This window comes from Strix uralensis, chromosome 19, assembly GCF_047716275.1.
Source record: "Strix uralensis isolate ZFMK-TIS-50842 chromosome 19, bStrUra1, whole genome shotgun sequence".
Taxonomy (NCBI): Eukaryota; Metazoa; Chordata; class Aves; order Strigiformes; family Strigidae; genus Strix; species Strix uralensis.
In genome coordinates this window covers 9602960-9628032 of record NC_133990.1, presented here as the reverse complement: position 1 = coordinate 9628032, position 25073 = coordinate 9602960, and the positions used below count along the sequence as shown (strand labels likewise).

At 46.8% G+C, this 25073-nt stretch overlaps 2 protein-coding genes across 9 annotated transcripts; one reads left to right on the top strand and one right to left on the bottom strand.

The window, feature by feature from the left end:
• Positions 1 to 223: 223 nt before the first annotated feature.
• On the bottom strand, positions 224 to 21078 carry GGA3 (golgi associated, gamma adaptin ear containing, ARF binding protein 3). 8 transcript variants are annotated; one of them, XM_074889102.1, is made up of 19 exons: positions 21020 to 21078; positions 17043 to 17124; positions 15401 to 15485; positions 14640 to 14715; positions 14024 to 14122; positions 13102 to 13225; positions 12033 to 12136; positions 11412 to 11492; positions 10080 to 10217; positions 8995 to 9076; positions 8378 to 8494; positions 7137 to 7406; positions 6442 to 6509; positions 5716 to 6038; positions 4953 to 5218; positions 4598 to 4767; positions 3750 to 3860; positions 2838 to 2877; positions 224 to 2599 (listed from the first exon to the last, which is right to left on the bottom strand). In XM_074889102.1, the coding sequence occupies exons 2-19, from the start codon at positions 17077 to 17079 to the stop codon at positions 2475 to 2477; spliced, it is 2316 nt and encodes a 771-aa protein (XP_074745203.1). In that variant the 5' UTR covers positions 17080 to 17124; positions 21020 to 21078; the 3' UTR covers positions 224 to 2474. The 8 variants fall into 8 exon arrangements, with proteins under 8 accessions (XP_074745203.1, XP_074745208.1, XP_074745205.1 ...); XM_074889107.1 differs by lacking the exon at positions 21020 to 21078 and adding an exon at positions 16594 to 16716 and having other exon boundaries at positions 14636 to 14715; XM_074889104.1 differs by lacking the exon at positions 21020 to 21078 and adding an exon at positions 16594 to 16716.
• Positions 21079 to 21153: 75 nt separating this feature from the next.
• MRPS7 (mitochondrial ribosomal protein S7) lies at positions 21154 to 24922 on the top strand. Its single transcript, XM_074889113.1, has 5 exons — positions 21154 to 21231; positions 21942 to 22133; positions 22445 to 22508; positions 23149 to 23316; positions 24155 to 24922. Exons 1-5 carry the CDS (start codon positions 21176 to 21178, stop codon positions 24374 to 24376), a joined length of 702 nt encoding a protein of 233 aa, XP_074745214.1. The 5' UTR covers positions 21154 to 21175; the 3' UTR covers positions 24377 to 24922.
• The last annotated feature ends 151 nt before the right edge of the window (positions 24923 to 25073 follow it).

Here is a 25073-nt window from a genome sequence, read left to right as displayed (position 1 = left end):
CCACTGCCAGCAGCTGCATCACCCTGGCTTGTTCAGCTGCTTTACCTCTAACACCCAGAACTGAAACTAAGCCCACCTTTTAAATCATGGGGGGTTTAAAAACCAGCAACTTCTCTGTTTTTGCTTAGTTCGGATGGTCTTGAGACGATGGGTTGAGTTTTAGGATTTACAGAAACAGCACTGCGCCCCACCAGCAGTCATCAGGGCTATCCACAGAGCAAAGTAGGGAAAACAATTTATTTAACATGCAGCAGAACAAACGCATTTGAGATGTATATATACAGTTAGGGCTGTTCGGTATGAAGCAGGAACCTCACCCTACAGACAAGGAACATTCATAGTTTCATTTCTGAAGCTTTTAACAACGCGTTTCCACGCAGCAGGACTACGGCCTCTTTCCATCTGGCTGTGCGGCGCGGGCAGCGCGCTGCCGCTAACGCCGAGAACAAAGCCGCTGCAGAAAGCACGTGTGCTCTCCTGCCTTCCTCCAAGTCACAGTGAGATGCACCTGTAGGCATCTATAGCAGCGAAACCTTCCTCAGGACACGCTGCCGGGACCTAAGCACTACCCCCATGCCTACTGTGTCTAAAGTGCTGGCAAGAACAGGTCGGAGGCAGAAAGAATTCTCTCCTTGTCCACTATCCTAGTCCATCGATTTAAAAGCACTTTAAGGATCCAAACAACATCCCCATCCCTCCTGCCTACCTTCTGCGTCAGGGGCTGACAAGGCTGGGGTCTTCATGAACTTCGGACCACGAGTTTATAGCAAGTTCCTCGGCTGAGCTTTGATTCCACCTTCAGGGCTTCTACAACTGCCTGGTGCCTCCTGTGATCAGGACCTCAGGCCTTCGAATCCGCTGAGTTTTTCACCTCTAGTGATTTTTACTTTGCAACACAGTAAAGAAAATTCAACTACAAGTAACTCCAAGCTGCGTTTGCAGTAATGGGTTTTACAGCCACCATTAATTTTCCCACACCAGGTCGGGGTCTTCTCCTGTATACTGATCTTCTCAGTGCGTTAGGTGACAGCTCCCACTCGTGGTTTGGCAGGAGCTGGTGCTTGCCAGCACGGCTAGAAATGCTGAGCTTATGCCCAAGGACCCGCCCTATCTGTGCTTTTGTCAACGGATGTTAAAAAAACCTGTTAATTTAGAATACTCTGTGTCAAAGCTAGTTGAGGCACTGCTTGAGATGGGCAATCAAGAGGGAGAAGGAAGGGACTGCTAGAATCAAGTCCCAGTGATTTAAACCTAGTTACTGTGAGACTGTAGCTAGAGGGGTCAGCTCCTCTGCCCCCCGTTAGCACAGAACACTGACATCCAGCAAAACTGCTTTCCCCCTTGGAGACAATTGCACTTAGCCACTTAATACAGGGAACAGCTAAAACAGGGATTAAACCCAGCACATGCATCGCCACAGCCCAGTGGAGCCTTCCTTCCTTTCACTGCCTGCTCGCTTCTATTTAGATATCCTATAGCTCTATTATTTACATCTTGTATGTCATTGTACTCATCTGAATAAAACACAGTATTCGACTACAATAATAATACTGCCTGCATGAGGGGACGCGAGAGCCATCTCTCCTTATCCCTGGATTCAGTCACTGCACCTGATCAGTGATTGTAAGGACATTTCTGCCCTCCAGGCGCTGTCCTCCACCAATACTGACGGCTCCTTTCCAGCCCCGCTTGCCTCCTCACTACGTATTTCCTCTTTTCCCCACACTGTGGAATGCAATGAAGGCAGAAAAATAACCAGTGTAACCATTTGCATACAAAACTCAGCCCCAGCTACCCCCAAATGGATACAACGGGGAGGCAGCTGGCAGTATAAAATAAATATAACAACTAAAGATACAGCAGTGTCGCACAACACAGAGCGAGGGTCGGCTTACGTTGGCCGTTGGGAATGAAGCAGCAGAGGGGGAGGAAGGGAACTAAGTGCCATTTCAGTGTAAAAAATAAGCATTCCCTCACGGAGCCAGCATTATTGCTCAACATGCTTAGCGGGTCCGGTCTGGCACTGAGGAGGTACAAGTCCGAGGGAGGGCACGTGTAAGGGCTCTGCACTGAGGAAGCTCACGGTGGCATCATTACCCCACCAGCCTGTAGGTATCTCTGGACAGCAGTACAGCAACAAGCCAACTAAATCCCCTTCTGCTGACAGGTCTCCCCTCAAAATACAATAACTTCAAGTTTACTAGAGTGGAAGATAGAACCAGATTCACCCAGAGGTCAAGATAAAAGCAGCCAGCACTGCCTGTGACTGGCTGCCACTCAGTTCATGCTTGGCATAAATGTTCCAGGACCCCTTCAATGGGGGGCAAAACATTCTGGACTAAAGCTACAAGCAGAGTGGTCAGGACATGTAAACAAAGCTGAACATCACCAGTGGATAGCATGTGTGTCCCTCCCCACGTCACATTCATTCCAGGCCTGTGGGATCCTTTCCTGGTCCTGTCACAGAGTCTCTGTCAGTGTCCTAAGGTCATAGATTCCCCCACTGCTCTACCGGGGGAAACTGATCCACTTCGCCCACCTCTGTGCTGGGCTGGTCTCCCAGGGTGAAGGTCAGTCGGTACCTCAGCCTCACCTTCTCCTGCAGGAAAGACAAAACCCAAGAGCAACATCAGAACAACCCCAGTTGCTCTCAAACAAAACTGTTTCAGCTCTACAGAGAGAACAAGACTTCTGTTGCACACAGCAGGGGGAAGAGGGCCAAGGTTAAGTTCACAGAATAGTTCAGCTATTTAGCAAACCTGAGTTATTTACCTCATAGTTTTTATACCCCAAAAGCTTTATTGCTTAGCATGGAACAGTAGGAGAAAAGCACGAACCTGTCATAATAGTTTGCACCAGTGAGCCTGAAGAACGCTGCTGGAATAGTTCAACATTTTCAAAATTAAATTCCTCATCATGTGGAGGAAGATAAAAGAGTTCCTGCGCTGCAAAATTCTTAGTAAAACAGGAGCTGGTACCAGTCCTGTGATGAGGGCCATCTCCATGTACCTCACGAAGTTTTTCAACGATCCTCAAAATGCCCCTGACATTCATCCTTTTGGATCTCAAAGCTTTCAGCTGATACTTTAGGGACCCTTTTGCTGTAATTCTCAAGTAGTAACATCTAGATTTGTCAAGTAATTAGAAACTATTTCAGCATACTGAGCTTTATGGAGCAGGCTACTTCAATGAGTAACCACAGCGAGGAAAAACAGCTACTCAGATGCTCCCAGCAGGATCAGCAGAAAAGGGTTCACCACGTCGTTTCACTGGTCACAGGTACATCCTCAAAGAATAATGGAACAGACACAATCTGACATTTGTCTGTTGGTTCAGGTCTATAGGCTATAGCCTCAACACAGCAAAAGTATTTCGACAGCACCAGCTAATTTGACATTGATCTATCACCAAACCTTGTGCGCTTCCAGTGCACAAGGGAGTCAGACAAACTCCTGACACAGCTCTGACTGCTGCCCTTTAAAGCTGACCCCTATATGACCACTGCCCTTTTGCTGGGAGAAATGCACAGGTCCTCCTCACACCTCTCCTTGCTGACAAAGTCTGTTGAGGAAAAGCCTCCCTCTGGCCCTGAATTGAAGCACCAATGTTATGCAGTAACCACCTCTGGAGGGCAAGTTAGGAACAAGCAGCTGTATCTGCTCAAATGTTTGGTCCAACCGCCCTGTAGAATTCAGCTTACATAAAATTTTGTCTGACAAGGCCAGGATAAGTCCCACTGCCCCTCTCACCTTTGTAGGGTTTGCCAGAAGCATGACTTGGGTGATGGCAGCAGGTGGCTGGATGGGATTGAATGGAGACAGCTCTGTGCCAGAGGGTGGTTGTAACTTCACTTTCATGGACTGCAAATGAAAAAGAAGGTGGAACCTCAGGGATTATCTCCTACCTTGGGGACAATGCAAGATGCATGCACAGACTGGGGACATAACAGCATACAACCAAACTGAAGAGAATCAATCCACATGTGAGGATGAGGAAACGAGAGCCAGCCCAGCTTGTGCAACACAGTAGGAACAAGTAGACTGACAAGTCAGCCCCGAGTAAAAGTGAGGTGAACACCAACAGCACCTTCCTATCTGAGTGCTCTCGTGTCAGAGGTTTTAATGTGAACACCTTCGTGACAGTAGGCAGATCTTCACTGAGATTGGGTGAGTTTTCAAAACACAAAGCTGGTCATCCAAAATTATCTAGGTGCAGTAAGACTAGAATGGAACATACTGCCAGATTTAGGATGTCTGTTCAAAATTCTGATTCTAAAGACCTCAAGGATGGCTCTATCCATGCAAGAGGTGGCTCTATCCATGCAAGAGTCCTGTCACGGTGCTATCTGAGCCACCTTCATGGACAGGCACAGCTGCATTGATCTTAGATACCAAGAAAAACAGAACACTAACTCCCAGCAGTTCTCGATTTATCCTATTCAGTGTTCTCTGCCTCTGACAACCACCTTTATGTTTCGGAAACAGGCAGAGCACAGCCTGTAGAAAGGCAGAACCAGGCTGTCCCACATCCCTGAGTTCATACCCAGGCCTTCCCGAACAGTTTTCCATCACCGTTGGCCTGAGCCACGCATCCCTACCTTCGGCACGGCAGCCTGCAGCACGATGTTCTTCACAGGAAGCGGTGCCGTGTTCAGCATCGAGACTACCACGACCAGCACATCCGACCTTCCTGGCGGGCACTCCCTGGCAAAGTGCAAGAGGATCCGGAAGCCGTTCTTGTCGTAGGCTGTCACTGGGAGGGCACTGCCTACCGCAGAGAGAGAAGGGGAGAGGAACGCAGGTTTATGCTGCAGAAGATGGTCTGTAGCAGCATTAGGCAATCTGACTGTTTGGCTGGGACATCTCATCCTTCCCCTCTGCTTCATAAGCTTTGTCAGGAAGCTCTGCTTTTAAAAAATGTTCAGAGAAAGGTGAAAAACCTGAGATACTTACTAGGTTTAATGGATTCCAAGGGAACATGGACATTGGCCAAAGAAATTTCAGGTGCTTTCACGGGACTGCCTTGCTGCTGGAATGATGCTGGCTGGAAGAGAGGACTTCCTGAGCCAGCAGTGCAGCTGCTTGGGAACGGAATCGGAGGGGCTCCAGGGGCAGTGGCTGGCAGCCCTGCGGGTGCGATTAATGGGGCAGAGGTGACAGTGGTTGGCAAAGTAACCCCAGGGAACACCGAGGGTGTCGCCATGCCTTGGGTGGCAGTCCTGCAAGAGACAGAAAAAACATCAGAAATTGAGCTGAAAGTGAAACGGGTATTTCACCACAAACCCACAGATAACAGCACATCACCAGGACAAAGCAGTGGCCCAGAGCCAGACTGGAGTCTGTGACTCAGGATGGTGTCATGTAAGAAGGAGAGCTACAAGGAATTTCTACAAGGAAATGGGTGGTGGTAGGGTTAGGTGTCACATCACTTCTCTAAGTCAAGAAGAAAGCAGAATCCCACTTTGGCAAAGGCCTCTGCACCTCAGCAGCCTGTTCAACTTTACACTGCATGTTTGTATCAGGCTCTACCCGGGAGTGCTGCCTTTCCTCCCCGAGGTGGGACACTCATATTAGTTTGTAAACTGAAACCCTACGAGAAGAAAAATCCCAATCACACATTTCAACCAGAGAGTTGAAAGTCTGTCTGTGAACGTGACGCTGCAGGAAGCTTGACTTTCTAACTGCACAGAAAGCAAAGTCCAGGACTTTTGGTTACCCTTTGGCTTCTTCAAGGAGTTGTTCCAATGCATCCATCTTATGTGGCATATTGCTCCCCACAGATGAGCTGAAATACCCAGGAGCAGCTGGAATAGTCTTAGGAGGCCCCGCAGGGGCGGGCGGTCCAGCAGAGAATACAAATGGTGCTGAGTTTGGTGCTGGGATGCTGGGAGCAGTTTGAGAGGCCGTGAAAGCAGAGGGCAACGTCACCGACGTTCCACATGTGGTCTGTGATGTGTGATGGAGAAGAGGGTTCCCTGCAGGGTTGCAAGTGACAGTCACCATCTTCGGATTAAAGAAATCCAGGTCCAACTGGTCATTCTGAAAGAGAGGACAAGTAGATGCTCTAACTCACTCCTGCCCGCTGTTGTAGAGATGGCACTGTTACAGAGGGAGATAGATTTACCGCAAAAACAGGTGCTGGGTGGCAAGCAGCAAAGTCTGTGGCCTATGTCAGGACTACATCTGATCTGTAATTTAAGCAAAGGAAGTGCTAACATCATGGGGGACAGATGGGAAACTGAGAAAGCCAGGTTCAGGGATATCTACTCTGTTTGGACACAGCTATCCCAGATTTTAGGGCTAAGTCAGACTGCCCCTCAGGAACAGCTGCCCCTCTGCCTGTATGTGTGATCACACAGCTCTCCAAGGTGACAGAGTGTGTCCCAAGATGTCTCACAATGACAGCCCCTCCCTCCCCGTCCCCTGAGACCCTCCTTTGTACCTCAAACATGTTCCACTGATTGTTTTCTGATGTCTCCTTCACTGCTGTAGGGGCTGGGTCATTCAGACCTGAAAGGAAAAGCAAGTAGGTGACTGGAGGAACAAGTGAGTTAGGTGTCACCCCTTGGCAGTTGTTTCAGTACCATCAAACTACTCGATTCAGCTCTGCCAGAGCCCAAGAACCTGATGAAAGACTGAAATGGGCTGCAAGTCTATGATGAGGAAAATAGACTGACAGTCACCCCTGCACGCAGCTCTTCTAACCCTTCCTGATCTGCAGCATCTTCTGCTGTTCCTGCCTGGGCTCCACAGGCAGGCATTCTGCAGGCTCCTATACACAACCCCTCTAAGGCACCTTGCTCTTTAGCACAGCCACAGTCAGGGGTGGTATCTGTACCAAACTGCAGCCCGCATGTCCAAGCACCCACAGAGATCAGCCTGCAGTTACACTCAACCGTTACTGCACTAGCAGCCTACTCTGAGAAGATCAAGAGTTTTTAGTACTGACTCACTGACCAGGTCTCATATTCGGGACGATGCAAGGGAGTTGTCCCTTGGACTTCTCTAGAAACCAAAGGCCTCTCATGCTCCTTTTAGGCATGCCACATGCACAGCCAGCCCTCACACTGAAGGAAGAAAGCAGTCTTTGTTAGGCATGGATTGAGTAGCCCTTTTCTGGGCCCCTCAGCGTCTTACCTAAGCACAGAAGCTCCTCATCCAGCAAGGAGAGGGAGTTGGCCGTGCTGCTCTGCTGAGCGGGTGCGGCTTCCACTTGGCTAGAGGAACTGCTCCGCAACTGGGCGAACGTCTGGGGAGGAGGCGGGAGAATGGGGATTTCGGCTGGGGCTGGGGCTACTGTGGGGGCTGGCGTCAGGGTGGTGGGTGGCATTGGAGGTGGCGGGGTGCTGGTGACGTCCAATCCAGCAAGGTCAATGAGGGTGTTGAGATTACTTGTGGAGTTACTCCCTGCAGCGGACAGGAGAAGAGCACTACTAGGAAAGAAGGCAAAAGGCTCAGAGCAAACCCAATGTACAGAAGAAATGATCAGAGATGGTTTAGATAACACAGATCCTCATTTAATCACGGCTTATGGCCCACATGCTTTCCACCTAACCATTTACTGCCCACAAGCTACTTAAATCAACCCAGACACTTAGGACACTTCTATATGAAAAGTAACACCGGCTCCAACCACTGCTCCTTCCCCAGGGCTTCTGGTACCATAATTTGTCATCTTTTCAAAATCTTCTGAGGTCAGATGAGGCTTTGGGAGATCCTACAGAATTACAATAAAAAGGCTACCACAGAGCTAGAGAGCTGACGAAAATCCATACGGTCTGGATCTTCATATTTAGGACAGTCTTGTCCCAGTAAGATGCTGTCGGGCAGCATTATGCACCCCTCTACTGCTCCCCATGCAGAAAAGTGACTCCCAAATGGTAATTCTGCCACACACACACACAGAGCTTTCAATGGCAAAGCTGAAGTGTAAAGCAGGCAACTGGCCTAAATTCACAAATGGAATTGCTGGCAAAGCCAGGAACAGAACCCCTGGCCTGGCTCCCACAGTCCTGCTCTTGTCCTTTTGATAAAATCGTTGTCTTCTTACATCTCACCATTAAGAAACAGGACATATGTGGAGAGGAAAACATATGAGAACTTCCAGCCACAGAAACTGTTCAGATGCAGGTTTGCTACTGATGGCTTCAAAGGTTTCGATAATACGACATGAGCAATGGAAAATGCAAAGCTGCAGCACTGTTGCTCATGTCCAGAACTGTTTATCCACAACTTAGGAGCTGTTTTGTCCCTCTCTAATTCACAAACTGTTGGCCACAAGAACCATCAATAGCCTACTTTACCACAATTAACAGGAAACCCTGTCCAACAGACTTGCAAGATTCAAAAATTGAACAGTTGGCTTCGCAGGAACTCACCTTCCGCTACAGGCACCACAGGGAGATCCACTTCACCATTGATCACTTGCCCCTCTATTATTTTTTTATAGGAATTTATCACACGGGATAAATTGTCACTGGCCTGCAGAATATCCCCTATGTGTAGAAGAGACAAAAACAACCTCCAAGACATTAGTCACTTTGCTCCCACTAAATGCTGAGAGTATTCAGTTATCAAATAAATAATCAAGCAAGAAAAACCATAATTATCTGGCTATGAGCTCCATTACTCTCTGTCTTTGCCATGCTTCTCTAAGCAATATCCTGATCTTTCTAGGTCCATGCACATTACAATAACAATGAAAAAATGAGTCCAAGGCTTTGTTCCCTACAGCAACTCCCCTTCCCTTTCAAAGCAGCAGCAGTCCCCTGTTATCACCCCCAGCCTCCCTAACCACCAACTTTACTGTCAAGTCCTTGCCTGAATTTAAATGATAAGCATAAAGAGGCAAGGGTCTTGTCTTTTATCTGCTTGCTCAAAGCAAAGCGCATCCACAGTGAAGAGGCGTCTTTACAGCAGCCGTTCCCTTGCTGAATCCTTGCACAGTCTCAGGTCACAAAAGCAATTAAAAAAGGAGAAGTGTAGCTTAGTTTACCCAAACTGCTGTCATTATCCTCTGTCTCACTGGCCAGCTTGAATAATGTCCGTCTCTTAGTTTCACACCTTTCATAGAGCTCCTAGGAAGACAGATTAGGAGAAAGGGTTTCATCAGCCAGGAGCCACTGTCAGCAACACCAGCCAGCACAGAACGGCTCTCCAGGCACGCACTGGAAATCCCAGAACAGAGAAACCAGTCTCGCTGTGCTGAACGTGCCAGTGTGACTGGCCAACCAAGATCCCCTGTCCCCACCCTATGAGCAGAGCTGTGAGCATTACATTAGCCTGGGAATCTAAACACAACCTGCATTTTCAACACAACATCTCTGAGTCCTGCCTCACATCAGCACTTATGGCCAGGGATGTTCGTAACTCCTAAAAGCCTGAGGAAGAGCAGAATTGTGCTTCAACAATTATGCTTCAACTGTGCTGCAGCCACTACTCGGAGAGTCTGCAACCACACAGAAGAAAGGTGGCAAGAAAAAAATGTTTCACAGAACAAACCAGTTTCTTAAGCGTCTTACCATAGTTTCAGGAGCCTGCTGTTAAAAATGAGTAGTTTTAACTTTTTAAATTAGATAAGGTGCATCTCTCCAAGGCCCTGGGCCCTATCCAACTGTCCCTGGTGGCTCTTTTGATTTTTACTTTCTTGATGTTCTCCCAACCTTATAACGCTAGCTAAAACTCTTCCTTTGAAGGGGAGGACATATCTTCTGCCCCATTCAGCCTTTAGTTTATCCATCCACAGTGCTGTAAGGGACAGTTACGATCTGCAAGCAGCGTGTCCCAACAGGAGCAAGAATTACAAACTGCAGCTTCTTGATTCTGCCACGCTGCATCTTTGAAGAACAGCTGTACCTCACTTCAAGCATGTGCAAAATCGAGGTATTACCCACTGAGTCCTTGGTGAAAGCTGTTAAAAACATGGTTATTTTCTTTCCTGCCATTTCCAACAACTGCTCTTGTTTCTAGCCGTTGCCCTTCATTTTACTGCACTGTTTGTAATTCTCTGCAAAACTCAAGTCTGTAAGAAGAAAAGACTGACTGCAGGATTTCTGGGAAGAAGGAGCAGCTCAGACCCACCTTCATGAGCTCCCTGTCAGCCTCTGACGAGTCCTCTTTGCTGTAATGAACCAACATCTCATTCAGCAGCTTTACGTTGTTATTTACTTCCTCCAGTGTGTGCATGCGTTTTGTCACTTTTTGAATGCGAGCCTCATCCTTCAGGGTATAAGACACAGACATAAAAAGTGAGTTTCCCTGTAAAGGTCCACAGTATCACAACTGCAGGTATTACCTGTAAATCATGTCAAGTCTGTCTATTTAAGGTTAAGCCAGAAAAAAAAAACAACACAAAAAACCTCTCCATTCATGTGAAGCTTTGCTTATTTTACTATCTTTTCACCACCATTCTGAAATGATAGAAAACCCCGTATTTCCAAAAAGTCTCATTAAATAGACTTTAATGTATAATTATACCACTAAAAATAGAAAAGTTCCCAAAAGTTCCTTCCTGACCTTTTTGGAAGACTTTTTTTTTTTGGTCACTCGATGCCATTTTACAGAAAAGATGTGTTTCAAGCAAAATATTTACTAGGAACAAGAAGCACTCTCCAGTAGAAAATGTCCACCCAGCTCTGATTTGAGATTCCAACTAAAGATGTAGGACAGTCTGCCCTGGGGACAAGAGAAGCTTGAATGGAAACATTTCAGTAACCTATATATCCTCTTCAGTCTAGAAACTATCCTTTTTTTTTTTTTCCCAGGTTCACAGTGAGTCATTTCCTGGACTCCAGAGTTTCTAATGACTGCCATGGGTGGATGCATCACAGCTCTACAAACAGGAAGGTGTTTCCATGAATGCTGCTTGTGAGAAGACCCAGTCCAATGACTCAGTCCTCAGTATCCAGGGGTGGTATTGTGGTGCTCCCACCCAATCCTGACATGAAATACCACCCTGAGTGATGAGAATGTAGTTAATTACAACAAGAGGCATTCAATCCTTGCCCCTTCTTGCCCTGTCCTCCACCAGAGACACCAACTATAGAGATCTTTGTGATACAAACATCTCTCAGTTGTGAGCTAGAGTCAAAATTACAACACATTCAGATCACAAAGAGCCCTACTAAGTCATCAAATGGCACCCCCTTTATGCCGGTAACCACTGGACTAGATGCAAGTTAGCTCTGTTAGAGGTTTTAAAAAATAATAAAAGTCTGGATGTCGCTCATGGTCAGTCTCGTTCAGGCCCTGCAACTTAATTAAGGAATGTATTAACACAATGATCCCGGAGACTGAAAAACCCAGGTTCTGCCATTTACATGATCCTAAAGCTCTCCACCATTTTGAAGTCAAATTGCTTAAAACCTGGAAAGCAGACTGCTGACTGCGACCAATCCTACAGGAATTTCTTACCTCTTTTACCATAGATTTTATAAGCTTGTTGGCCTCTTGTAAATCATCTGGGTTTTTGCTTTTCAGCAGTTTGGCTAGAAGCTGTAAGTCGAGAAGAGGATATTCAGGAAACAAATAAAGATCCTTTGGCAAAGGCAAGCAGTGAAAGGAATCTAAGTGAACAACTCAGGGGTAAAGAGATACAGCCCAGTATTACAAGGCTTACACTGCTTTCATAGTTACAGTGACTTCAGCAGGAGTCACTTATGGTTTATTACTTTATGTGAGTTGTTACATTTTTGCTTCTATACAGGACATATACTGTGAAATCTCAGAGACTTCTGACACTAGGCAATTATTCCTCCCATACATCATTTTTGGTCCCGTGTGTGAAACATTCTCTGCCTTCCAGTACTACAGCAGGATGGTACTTTTAACCAGGAATAACCTCACAATAGTAACACAGACAAGGCCTTAATTGGAACTTCAGGTTAGGTAGGTGAAGAAAGCAATGAGTTCTGTGAAAGTACACACCACCACCCCAAAAATAAAAGCCAAATCAGCATACTTTACTTCCTTATTCTAAATGTGCATTGAGTAATCACTTTGCATTAGTGATTATGATAAAAGTCTTGACTGCACCTTGGACTTCTCCTCATCATCAAACACAGGGTTTTTGGGACGAGGCGGTGGAGAAGGAATCAGGGTTCTGTCTGCAGGAATCACAGGATCAAACATAACGATCCCTGAAAGCAGAAAGGGAACCCACATGGGTTTGCACATGCAGTCACACCAGGCAGTGCACCCAGATATTCACAGGCTGCTATCAAAGTGAACACACAGCCAATCTGTCCACTGATACTAGCACACTGTTCTAATGAACAATATAGGATCAAAATCACGGAGCATGCTAGCTGGAAAAACAAAGCAAGTTTTCTTTGATAAAGGCTAAAGCCCCACCAAACGTGTTGCCGTGCCCACACTGCTCCTCTAATAGCTTAGTACAATCAATAGCTCTCCACTACTTGTCTCTCCGCCTTTCACTTTAGCTGCTGAACCACTGAGCGAAGCCCCAGACAACCCAGCTTTGTGCAGACTCAAGGGCATGACATTTGTTTCTATAAATGAGCTAAGCAGGGAAGCAGACAGCAATGCAAAATGGGGTGATGAGCAGACTCCAAACCACAAGTGGGGAAAGAGCTAAGCTTCCTGCTTGTTCCATTGTCAAATCCTTAGATTTGTGTTCTACCTCAAGAGCTTTCCTGGAACCAATTTTTCTTATGTTGAAGCCACATGCTTCTCAGCTGAGCTTTTTTCACTGTGCCTACACAAGAAATTTGTATCAGTTGAACTAAAGGTACAATTGTAAAGTGATCTAGTTAAAAGAACACAAAAGGCTACATGGAGGTTCTTACTTCACTTTAGACTTGTTCAAATCATTTAATAACTAGTTCCAGAAAATCTCAAAAAAGGCTCTGCAAACCGAAACAAAAGCATTTGCAAGTGTCTCATTTATCTAGTTAAAAAAGCCAACCCAAGCCAGCCCAAGGCATTTAAATACAATGAGAAGCTTTTCAGGGAATTTCTCCCTTGATCTCTCTCCCCTCAGAGCTTGCCTTGACCCCGTGTAATTAGAAGCCGTATATTTTGTGACACTCCTGCTTAAAGCACAGGCGGGAGAAAATGCATGAACGAGCAGCTGACTTCCTACCTTGTCGCTTCAGCATGTAGTAGGCATCCTTGATTTTGGATTCTTCTGGCAATGCCACTGTCCAGCTATACAGCAATTCAATGACTTTGGTCTTCACCTTCTCTGAGACTCGGTCCCCCAGGTACTAAAAGTGGAAAAAAGATATAAATTTTCCACATTCTTAATTTCTTTTTTAGAAATAAAGCCCAAACCCAGAGAATGGAAGTTCAGTGATATACATTAAAATGCATATAATAAAAGTTCCAAGGTGATCTATGATATGTCTTATTAAGAGGAAAAAATGCTCTTCCAATATATTTGAAATAACAGTGAAGAGAAGCTCTGTGATTATCTTCAGCAAAAGAAAAAGCAGTTGTTCTGTTGGTGTCAGGATTTTGCTATTTAAAAACTACAGCAATACAGATAACCACCCCCTCCCCTGACTTACGGGAAAGAATCTGGGAATACTTTGCTGCAGCAATCATGCCATGGGGTGCCTCTGTCTATTTTTCACCACCTTAAACTGATCATGAACATTGAGGGACTTAGCCAGGCACTCTACACACCCAGTCGACAGTAGAGCGAGGACTAGAATTCTACGGTGTGCTGCCAAGTCTCTTGTTTTAACCTCTGCATCACACCCCTCTTCCACTAACACTGGAGTTTTGTTTGTTTTTTAAAGAAACATAGGACAAGCTTTAGAAGCCCTTGAGTTACGTGAAGGATTAGAACAGTACAGAGACTATACACTGATGGTAAGGAAGCAGAGCTTATCGAGAAAAATAGTGAGCAAAGCATAAATCCCCCCCCCCCAACTTAGCTCTTTAATGTAGGCTAATAAATGTAATGAGCCAAAGAGAGCGCTACAAACATTTCAGATGTTGCCTGTAGCTTACGGAGGCCAAACAAAAAGTAAATACAGCCATAAGGCTCAGGGACTAACCTTTGGAGACACAACTTTTATTAACTCGTTTAAAAAGCGAAACTTCCCTACTTCATTATGAAATCTTCTCCCACAATTCTTCATACAAGCTTCTAGCACCTGCATTCAAGTAACAAAAACGGGCTGAAATGAACATCAAAAGTCTTCAGTAACAGCCTAGCCGTGTTCTGCTTTATAGGGGAACTGAAGGACCCATGTCAGTGAGACACGTAATCCTGCTCTGCGATACAGGCATGAATCTCCTATCTTTAGGGGTGCCACATCAAGACAGGCTGGTCTCCCACCCTCAGCCACGTATATATATGGGTGTAAGTTATCTCACCATTAGGTCTCGTAACAATGAACACAAATCTTACCTGAAGGTAACAAAGGAAAGCAGCTGAAACTAAACCAGTTATTTCTGATTGCTCTATTGCTAATGAGCAATCTGGACACTTCAAATACTTCACTGTGCCCCCTCTCACTGTCTGCTCCCCCTAGCAGGGGGGAATCAGGGCATTCAGCCCCAGAACTAGCCCCAGCTAACCCCACTGACACACACTGTGCCCCCTTCTACTCCGCACAGATGATGTCGCATGATATATAACTGGATTTAAGAGGGGTAAGGACTACCTACTGTCAAGGCTTGGACTGCCTCCCATTCCTGTGGCGACTGGATTTTGTGAGCCAGAAGTCTCACAGCTATCTGTGGCCTGAAACAAAGGATTTTCAGACTTTCACAAATTGTACTATTTAAATGAGATGCCTTTTACATAATTAAAAGAAATGCCATTTAGTGCTTTTCATCTTTCCATCAGTGTACAAAGACTAAAAAGAAATATTCAGGGCATCTTCATAAACCCGGGTGTTTGCACATATAAAAGGAAGTGAGGGCTGGCAGTCTGAGCCAGCAACTCCAGATTCCTGTTTGGGAGGGGCCAAATAACTCCCAGTATAGTCCCCAGCCCAGGAAATCACTTAATTTCTCTTGCATTAGTTTCCTTTTTGTAGAACAAAACACTTCTTCCTTAGCTCACAGGAATGCTGTGACCCAGGTTTCCTCAGTTAAGCCTTGTGAAGATTTTAAATACTTGAAGCCCCCATCAGGCACTAAGAGTTATAACCCCATTTTACAGACTGGCAAACAGACTGAGTTTGGACAGATGAGAACCCTGCAGATTCAGAATCCCCTTTTTCCTAGTGCCCAGTCTGTGCATAAGCCACGCTGCCTTTCACAAAAGAGAAACCACACTCTGCAGCATCTTGCTTCTTTTGTAGACGGATCTTCCTTGTGGTATCAGTGTATGTAAAAGAAAACATGGAATTCTGATGAACAAATGATGTATTTTAAACTGTGAATGTTAATTTATTAAGTCTAGAGAGGTTTGGGACACCCACCCTTCAAGTTCTTTGTTGATCTGGTCACAGAATCCGATGATGTATTCCCAGTCTTCTTGCCTGTTAGATGGGTTAGTGGCTTTATCTTTGGTAAGGGAAAGAGAACATATTACTAATCAAGCAAAAGAAACAGTATAAAAGGTCATGCATTTCCTAGAGAAAAGCGTTTGACATCTGTTGCCAACTATAAAAAGAGGAGAAAGAAGTTCACATATGGTATGTCTGTTCAGGGAAAAGGGCATGTCCAAGTTGAGACATCCAAATATCCAGCAAGAATCACTGCTTTCCAAAAAAACAGGTGCCAAATCTCAAGTACTTAGAAACACACTCTTTCTATACTCTAAATGAGAGTACAGGATAAAATATTTGAGCTCACACAGTTTCCCTCTGCCTGAAATGCTATCTCTTTCTATTTGGCTGTAACATTAAACTCTTTAAAGGCTAAACCCTCACACTTTCTACATGCGAAATTATTTTTGTATTCCCTGGGAGTTTTGTAGAAGTAAGGGCTGGAACATCAGATGTTTAATACAAGTCATTTAGCATTAACACTTGTTTTTAGAGTGCCAGCTGATTTGTTAGATGCCTTAGCACTTCTCCTGGGAATTATGAACTGAAATTTATTATTGTACATTGAGTTGTTCTTGCAAGTAATAGACACCACAGCCTGTACTGATCAGGAATTCGAATCCTATATGCTCTACCGACTGGGCTATTTCAGGCTCCTGAAGGATCCTCCCTCGGGTACCAGGGCCTCGCTTATTGTACTGATTGCATAATAGTGAGGCTATCAGCATCTTTTTTTGTTATGAATGCATCTTCTTCATGTATTCTACTTAACTCTGATGGAGCACTGAATTTACACTAGACGAGATTCCTGCTTTAACCTAATTTTCCAGCCAAGATGACCAGACATGATGATTTTTCTTTCTTGTAAGGGAAGAAACAACACACTGTAGCTGTATATCCAAGGGCTGGCATTTAAGAAGCCTTCCTCAAAATTTTAATACAATGGAAAGAGATACAGAAAAGAAAATATTGCTTCGGCAGGTAGTATAGAGCAGGGGATGAAGGACAGGGAAAAAAACCAGCACACATCCCTGTACTTTTATCATAGAGGGAAGCATAACAAAATAAACACACGCTACATTACAAATTGTCATTTTTATCATTATTAAAACATATCCTTTTACCTTTCCACAGGCAGATAAAAACAGCTGTCAAACATCTACTCTGAAACCTCACTTTCACCTTAGTCCTTCTACTCTGGCAGTCCTACAAGGTTCACTCATATTTTCCTCCTCACAGAAGGACAGCTGTAAAGAAAGCATTTTTGTAAATTGTTCCTTGGATTGCATCTGTAAAATACTCCGCAGAGGTGAATCTCTGTGCCTGCTGATAACTTTCATGGGAGCCTAGATAAGCAAAAGGCAGGGCCAGGGAGGACTAACTGTAGGATCACATCTTGTACTGGCTAAGCTACCAAGCTATTTTTTGAACTCAAGAGATTCAAGGGAGGCTTAGTTTAAAACACAGCTGCTGCAGAGCCAACAACTGTTCAAAATAGCTGTGGCACTTAAACCTTATTACCACACTCACAACTGCTGAACACCCTGGAAGCATCATGGAACCGTGGACTTACAACAATCTAAAGTCTTTTCATGCAAGTCAAATGGCATCGTGCATGGTTCGGTGCTCCAAAGCACCTCTGCTGCTCTGCAGGCCTAGATGAAAAAAATACAGTTCTTGCTGGAGTTAATGGAATTTATTTAATAAATACAGGAAGAGCACAAACAAGTAAGGACACTCAACCAAATGAACTCTTTGTTGGTTGCACATCTTGAAATTAGAAAAAAGATGTGGTACAAACACGTTCCAAGTGCTAATTTTAAAGCTGTTGCGAACATCTCCAAAGATTTCTTGGAATGACACTGGATTATTTCCCTCTCTCAGATTGGGTTCAGACTCATCTAAGTTTTTGCACCAAAAGCTCTCACATAAACACAGTAAAGTCTCAGAAGGAGAGAGAGAGAGATATTACTGAAGGGAAGTTATGTTCCACATGAAGAAACTCCCTATTTCTAACATTCATAAAATCTCTATGTGAAACACTAGTTCATAAAAGTTAACAAGCTTGATCAGAAGTCCTGCCCTGGCTCTGGAGATTGATGTGTTTCCATGACACAACACAACAGTGCGTATGGCTACTCATTACCAGTCTCAGTACAGCCACATGCACACAGCACCCCAGGTGAGCTAAATTACCCTGCTTAACCCTTTCAGGACATCCCTACATGAAGCTGCATCACATCTACCAAGGCATAACTTAAAATCCTCTATTTTTATGCAGAACGTTAAAATGTGGGCAGGGAGCTCCTCTGCACTGCCTTAGAAATATGCTTCAACACTTATATGGAAGGATTCACTCCAGAAAGGGGAGTTTGGTGCTCTGGAATATCAAATCCTTGGCTTCTCTGTTGAAACTGCCTGCAAAGGCCCATTTGGTACTGGTTATAAAGTTTCCTTTCAGAGGCACTTCTGTACCAGGTCCCATCTTCAAAATCCCATTTCACATTGGCAACCAAGTGAATTTGAATCAGCAACCTGGGAACAAAAGTCTCAGCACTACCCCAGTCCTGCCACCATCTCTGCCTTAGCTTTCGGACACTGCTGTGCTTAGGACCTAGAAAGTTGCTTCACCTGACCTAAGCCAGAGCCATTCAGCCCTCAAAAACGCTAACCAGTCAACATTCAGATGCATCAATAGATGTGAAACAAAGGTGCTTATTTTCTCAATAGAGAAACCACATTGGAATGCAGAGAACCACAGACCATTAATTGACTGGTAATGAATGCTTGTATTTTCCTGGGTTTACTTCTCTACTGAAATGAGACAAAAGCCAACCCAACAAAGAGTTTCCCCAGGTCAGGCTTAGGATATGAATTGGGAATCCCCAGCCCAAGCATGTCAAGTCTAACAGTCAGATTTTGTTTGTATCCCCGGGAGGAGAAAGAGAATGCTGACCCATGACAATACAAGGGAAAAAGAAATTAAGACAAACATAGTATTTTATCCATCTGCATTTATTACATAGCTGGCCATTGCCTAAGCCTGACATGAGTGGGATACAACAGGCTTCCTTTTGCAGTAGAAAAAGCAGCACTAAAGTCAAAGGATCCAGCTGTGTTTGTACAACTGACATTATTTTCTAACCTCCTCTATTTCAGCTAAGTGCAGAAGAGCCTGCTGGCAAGGAGAGAATAGAAAGCATCACCTTCTCCCCTCCCAGCTGCCTGAAATGAGGCAAGAGACATGAAGATGCTAGATCATCCCTGGCTGAAGTGCAGATCTTGCTGCAGTATTAGGACACGAGGATGATGTTACTTCATGAGTCTATGACTCCACCTGATGACAGAGGCAGGGCAGCGTGGAAGACTTTATACCACCAATACAGAAAAAAATAATCATTGGCAATAAGAAATTTTCCATCTTTCCATGACTGGGAAGTTGGCTGTGATGCTGAGCAATTCTGGCCCTTCCCTTTAGTAAGGGCACAGCAGGTGCACGCCCTCAAGGTTAGCATCAGACACAGCACAGCTTTGTGATGGTTACAAGAAAAAAAAACCTCAGGAGGCCTGATGAAAGCACTCGTACACACCAGCCTTTGCACTCTTGCCTTCCTGGTCTGCATGACTCCTCCGGTAAGTAACTGACGTACACTAAATGCTCCATGCTCCCCTACAATGGGAGGAGCAATATAATCACAGCAGCACAAATCACTGTAGCAGTGACCTGGCATAAATGCATCCTCATCAATGAGAGAGCATTGAAAAAACAAGCCTTGAAAAATGTGTACACCTCTGCAATCAGGCTCACTGCAATATTTCTTACAGTGAGTAAGGCCTTTGGAACACTACCCTTTAGGATACGTTCTCCAGTGCAGAATATCCTTCCTACTGCTTGGCCAAGGAGAGAGAACTTCTCTCTTAACTTCCATAATTAAAAAATAACCCCACAAAACAAACAGTCAGGAAGCTTTCCAGGCTATACAACCTAAAATATCCTTCCTACTAGAGATATTTTCACACACAAACTGAACTCGGTGAGTCAGTTCTCCTCCGAGAAAGATGAAAAGGAAGGGATGTGGGTGTTTCTTCATGTGTCTCACTGGCTACAATAAAATATATTGACAAACTGTGGGAGTTCAGAGGAGGAGCAAAAATGGTGAGGGGACAGAAGGGATTGATCTAAAATGAGAAGAGCAAGCTGAAAGCATCATTTAGCCAGTAACTCTTATAATAGATGATGATACCATGTATGCATTGGAATTTTATATAAAAATATCAAGAAAGAACATGAAATATTTAATCTTGTTTATGGAAGAATAATTCCAAAAGCGTAACAGGTTTTACACTCTAACGTATTTAGGGTAATGACCCTCTTCTGCTGTTTGCCTAGCGCCCGGCTACTTATGCGCTTCACTCACTGCTGTAATCAAACAACTATTAAAAAAAGAAGAAAATCTAGGCAACAAACTAGTGATGTGCAGGATAACCTCCCAGGGACAGCAGCAGGAGCCCCTGTGTGTGGAATATATGAAAAACAATTATAGTTGTGACTGATTCATTCAAGAATCATCTCCTGATCTGCCGGTGCTGGGTCGGGATCCTGCAGTGCTAGGTTCTGTACAGCCAACAGCCAGCCGACTCAGGGGCAGCACGGACAGACACCCGATGAGGAGATACTCAGCAAGGGCTGTAGATGAACAAGCCATGTTTTGGTTTTTTTCCTCTCTCTAACATCTAGGATTCTGTGATAAAAAATACCTTATCTTGACAAAGGATTTTAAAATATTCCAGTCTGTATGGAATGGACATCCATAACTCCTACCCTGAAACTGCAGCTAAGCATAAAGCAGAATTTGTCTGCTTGAAAAACATGGTTGTATAAGACACGAATAAAATTTATTTAGGAAATCCCTACAGTTCTCAACCTTGGAAACAGCACTACGGCTCTACACCTGGCTAACCAAAATCCAGGCGAGAGAAGAAGGGACAGCAGAGACCGACACCTACCACGAGCCTTTATGGTCACAAAAAAAGCAACAGCCTTACAGGTGCCGAGCAAGGTGAGCTACAAACCCGCCCTTTCCTCACGCCTCCCAGCAAATTGATTAACAGACCCAAACCGCGGCTGTGCCCTACACCCACAGTTCTGCACCTCTCCCCCACTGATGCTGTCGCGCCGAGGGCGCGGGAGGCCAGAGCGGGCGGGCCGGCGGCACTGACCACCGGCAGAGGGGGAGGCCTCAGCTCCTTCCCCCCGCTGGGAGGGCGCATCCGGGGGTCTCTGCTCTGGGGGGACCGTTCCCGGGGTGCTCACACCCTCCGCAGCCTTCCCCGGACGGCACCGCCACGGCCCCGGCCGGCTCAGGGGCCCCCGCCTCGCTGAGGAGGGCGGCGGGGAAGGGCGGGAGGAGGGGGGCGGTGAGGCGATGGGAAGGGCCGGGGCTGAGGGGGGCCCGGGCCCAAGGGAGCGAGGCTGGGAGGCCGAGGGGCCCCGGCCGGGGAAGCCGAGGGGCCGTCGGGGCTGAGGGGAGCGGGGCCGGGGGTACTCACTCAGCCACGACTCCAGGCTCTCCCCTTCCGCCTCCGCCATGTTGCCGGCCCGGCCCAAGGCCCCGCCCCGGCCGCGCGAGAGCCGAGTGGGGGGGCGGGGCCTGTCACAGGACCGCCCCCTCCCGGGCGTGGCCCCGCCCCGCCCGCGGAGGGAAGATGGCGGCGCCCAGCGCGGCGGGGCTGGGCAGGCAGCTGCGGGCCTGGCTGCCCCGGTAAGCGGGGTCGGGGGAGCGGGCGGGGGATGCGCGAGTCCCCGAATACCCGCGGGCAAGTGGCGGGGCGTTCCCCGGGCCGGGCCGCGCACGGCTCAGCCGTCCTCTGGGCTCGCGCGTGACTTCGCCGTGGTCTCGCGTGGGCGTCCCCGCTACAGGCGCCGCGGGCTGTGTGCGGGGCCCGGGGAGCCCGGCCGCTGCGCGTGGGGCCGCCGCGGGGCGGAGGGGCGCAGGGGCCTCGGTACCCGCCCTGCTCTCTCCAAAACACACCAAAAAGCCGCCTCCTGCTGTGAAAAATGAATAAAATTCCAGTTTAAGGTCCTCGCCCCGCTCCCACGAGAACAAAAGAGTGTTTATTCAAGCCACCCGCAACATGGGACCTCACGGTGCGGTGTCAGGCCTGTGGGCCGTTTGGCCCTGGGGAGGCTCGTCCGTGGGTACAGGAGGGTCTGGCAGGAAGGCGACTGCCAGTCTGGCCCGTCTCTTTGGTGTGGGGGTTGCCCGATAGTTTTGCAGCAAAACTGTGGGCCTTGGCGTTGATCTGTGCCTCTGGCTCTGCTGCAGTAGAGGAGCAGTGATGGAGAGGAAGGTGGAGATGCCTCTCAAGTCTAACGTGTCCTTCTGAGACATGTTCACATCTGTCCACATCACCGTCACGACAGACCGTGTGGGTCAGTTTACAGCCCTCCTTCTCCTCTTGTTCGTTGCAGGCTGACGCAGGTGAGATGGAGTCGCTACAACCCCAGTTTCATAGAGCCAGAAGTGAACAAAGAATTGTATCGGAAACCTTGGGAGGAGCTGTCTGAAGAGGAAAAGAAAAAACTGGAGCTTAAGGCTGTTCAACCCATAAAAGCTGCTCCTCCCAGTGTCTCCAGCTCTGTGTTCAGCGACCCTATGGTCAGGTCAGAGAAAGCATCATCTCCTCCTCTGTTACAGCTAGGTCCCATGGAGCCAAAATGCTTGGGAGCTCTGCTGTCCTCCTCAGCCTTTACTTGCTGCGCTGCACGTTGCCTTCTGTTACAGCACAATCCCTTTATTTGGGTTAATCTTTTCCCACAAAGCCTGTCCGTTGACTGACAGTGATTAGAGATAATTACAGCAGATCTAGCAGCACCCAGACTTAACCACGGGAACAACATAAAGGAAGGGGCTTATTTCTGTGCGTGATAAAATCAGAATTTAAATCAGATCACATTTGGCTTTGTGTTTACAGTAAATTCACCAACATGATGATGAAGGGTGGAAATAAAGTGCTGGCCAGAAGCCTCATGTCTCAGGTGAGAACTCATGTTTCTTCTCACTATTATGTTAAAACAATATAAAATGGAAGGCTGGGACGTCAAGCCCACTGGAATTAGGAATTACCAGAACTCAGGTCATCTCTGCAGTCCTAACACATTTCTCTCTGCACACACTCTCACCATTATTTATCTGATAAGACGTACATTTTGTACAAGCCTCAACCTCAGTCAGCTCTGACCTACAGTAACTGGTATTAGCTGATCATCCCATGTGGTGTGTTCCACCCTTGAAAGCCTTTGAAATGGGTTCATGTGTTGCCCAAATGTTCCCTAAGTAACTGATGATTCCTTGTGACAGAAAAACACACAGGCTCTGGGCTCCTGAGTCGAGGCTTTGAGTGCCCACAGACCTGTATTCTTGTCTCTACTTTGTCCCTGCCCTTCCCTGGCTTCTGGCCCAGGTTTGTGCTGCTCGGCCTCCTCACCCCAAATGCAATGACTGAAGAGCTGGAAGAGGAGGAAGTAAAACTTGAGTTAGAGAATCCTCGACTGGCCTGTTGTCTATAGAGCTAGAAAGCCATCTGCTCAAGTGAAAAGGGAGTGCTTGTAAAAGTGACGTAACTTCATGGAGTGGGATAATCTGTCTGCATGTCTCCTTCCTTGTCTTTGTCCCAAGACTCTAGAGGCCATTAAGAGGAAGCAGCTGGAGAAGTACCATAAAGCTCCAGAAGATGAGAAGGAGACAATTGAATGCAACCCTTATGTCATTTTCCACCAGGCTCTGAAAAACTGCCAGCCCATCATTGGGCTCAGCAGCATCACTAAAGGAGGCAAAACCTACCAGGTGAAAGGGGGGGGGCCTGGGAGCACATCTGGTTGGGAGAGAATTAGCTAGGGAAGCAGATGAACTGGTTTCCGCCCCTTCAGCTCAAGCTTTCCTCTTTTGAAAGAGCCACTTTGCAGACCGGATTAAAACAGCACCTAGAAACTCTGTTCAAGATCAGGACCCCAGCCTGTGAGCATGGTGGTTCCCCTGTCAGCAGTGGTCTCTTCTTCTCTGACTAGATAAGAGGAGCACGCAGCAAATGCTGTCCAAGGAGACAGAGATCAGTGACGGGCAGCAAAAGAATTGGCAGTTCTAGGACTACCAGTCCCATCCTCTCTGCTGCTGGGTAGAGGTCCCAAAGCCCTGGGGCAGGTCAGCATGGCAGAAAAGGTCAAACTAGATACAGTGCGGTGTTTAAAACATGAGCAGAATCTGTCCCCGAGTATGAGCTCTGCAGCACTTGAGACCTGATGGAGAAATTCCTGTGGAGGCATTTCTCTGTCATGGCGTGCAGGGGAGCGGTGACCATCTCCCATCTCTGCTAGCACAAACCAGCCTGGATCCAGGTCCCAGGCAGGCCAGAAGTCCTTACAAAGGCCAGTGTCTGCCGGCAGTACCCAAGGCTGATCAGAATTTCTGTTCTGGTAGCTATGGCCAGTTTCTGTGGACACGGGAGGCAAATTGGCACAGATCAGCTGTTGGGAGCTGGTCTTATTGCAGAGCGCAGCATGCTGCCACTGGAGTTGCAGCATGGTGTAAATCTGCAGGTGTCCAGCTGGAGCTGTGTGACTGCTGGAGAAGAGCAGTGACCGCAGCTTCGCAGTGTGCTAACAGTTACGGTTTAAACCTTTCCCAGGTCCCAGTCCCTCTGAAGGACAATCGGAAGCGCTTCCTGGCCATGAAGTGGTTAATCACCCAGTGCAGGGAGAACAAGAGCCGTCGGATGCTGATGCCGGAGAAGCTCTCCCTGGAGCTGCTCCAGGCCTTCAACAACGAAGGGCCCATCATCAAGAAGAAGCACACGCTGCACAAGATGGCAGAGGCCAACCGGGCTTACGCCCACTTCCGCTGGTGGTAGGGACTGTGCACGGGACACGGTGCCACCAGCCCCGCGGCCTGGTGAGCAGAGCCCCAGGGCCTGGGAGAAGAGGGAAAGGTGGAAGATCCCTTCCAGACAGCTTCTGAACTAAGCCAGGGAAAGCTCATCTGGTCCCCACAAGGTTCACTGCCTTTGTGTTTGTTTGGATGGGGGAATCTGAAAGAGTTACCGACCCCTGCACAGATGCTCTAGTTATTTCATAATCACTTTCCTGTGAAGACAAGCCTTAGATGTTTTTCTTTGAGCAATGCTGTACAAAATAATCTTCCACTTACCTGTTTCCTGGGGACTTGTAAGTCTTTCTGCTCCTGTAATCAGCAATGTTTTTGGCTGCACAGCTAAGAGCAGAGCTGGATTTTTTTTTCCACATTATAACCAGCCTTAGTGGGATTGGTATGAAAGGCAATAAAAGGCCTTTTTTGATTTTTGGTTCTGGTCATCAGCAACATTGTCTGCACAGATTTGATGGGAGTGTTAGCAGAAAAAATAAAACCAGTTTTATGGGGAAGGTTTCTCAATTCCAAACCTTTGTCACTGTTGCTTGAATCTCACACTGCTCTTTCCAACTACCCTGGTTGTTTAAAGCCACGCTGACACCCTACACCAGAGGAGAAAATTAGTATCACAGCCTTAAGGCTTCAGTCAGGAGCAGCCTTTAAGTATTGTTCATAGCTCA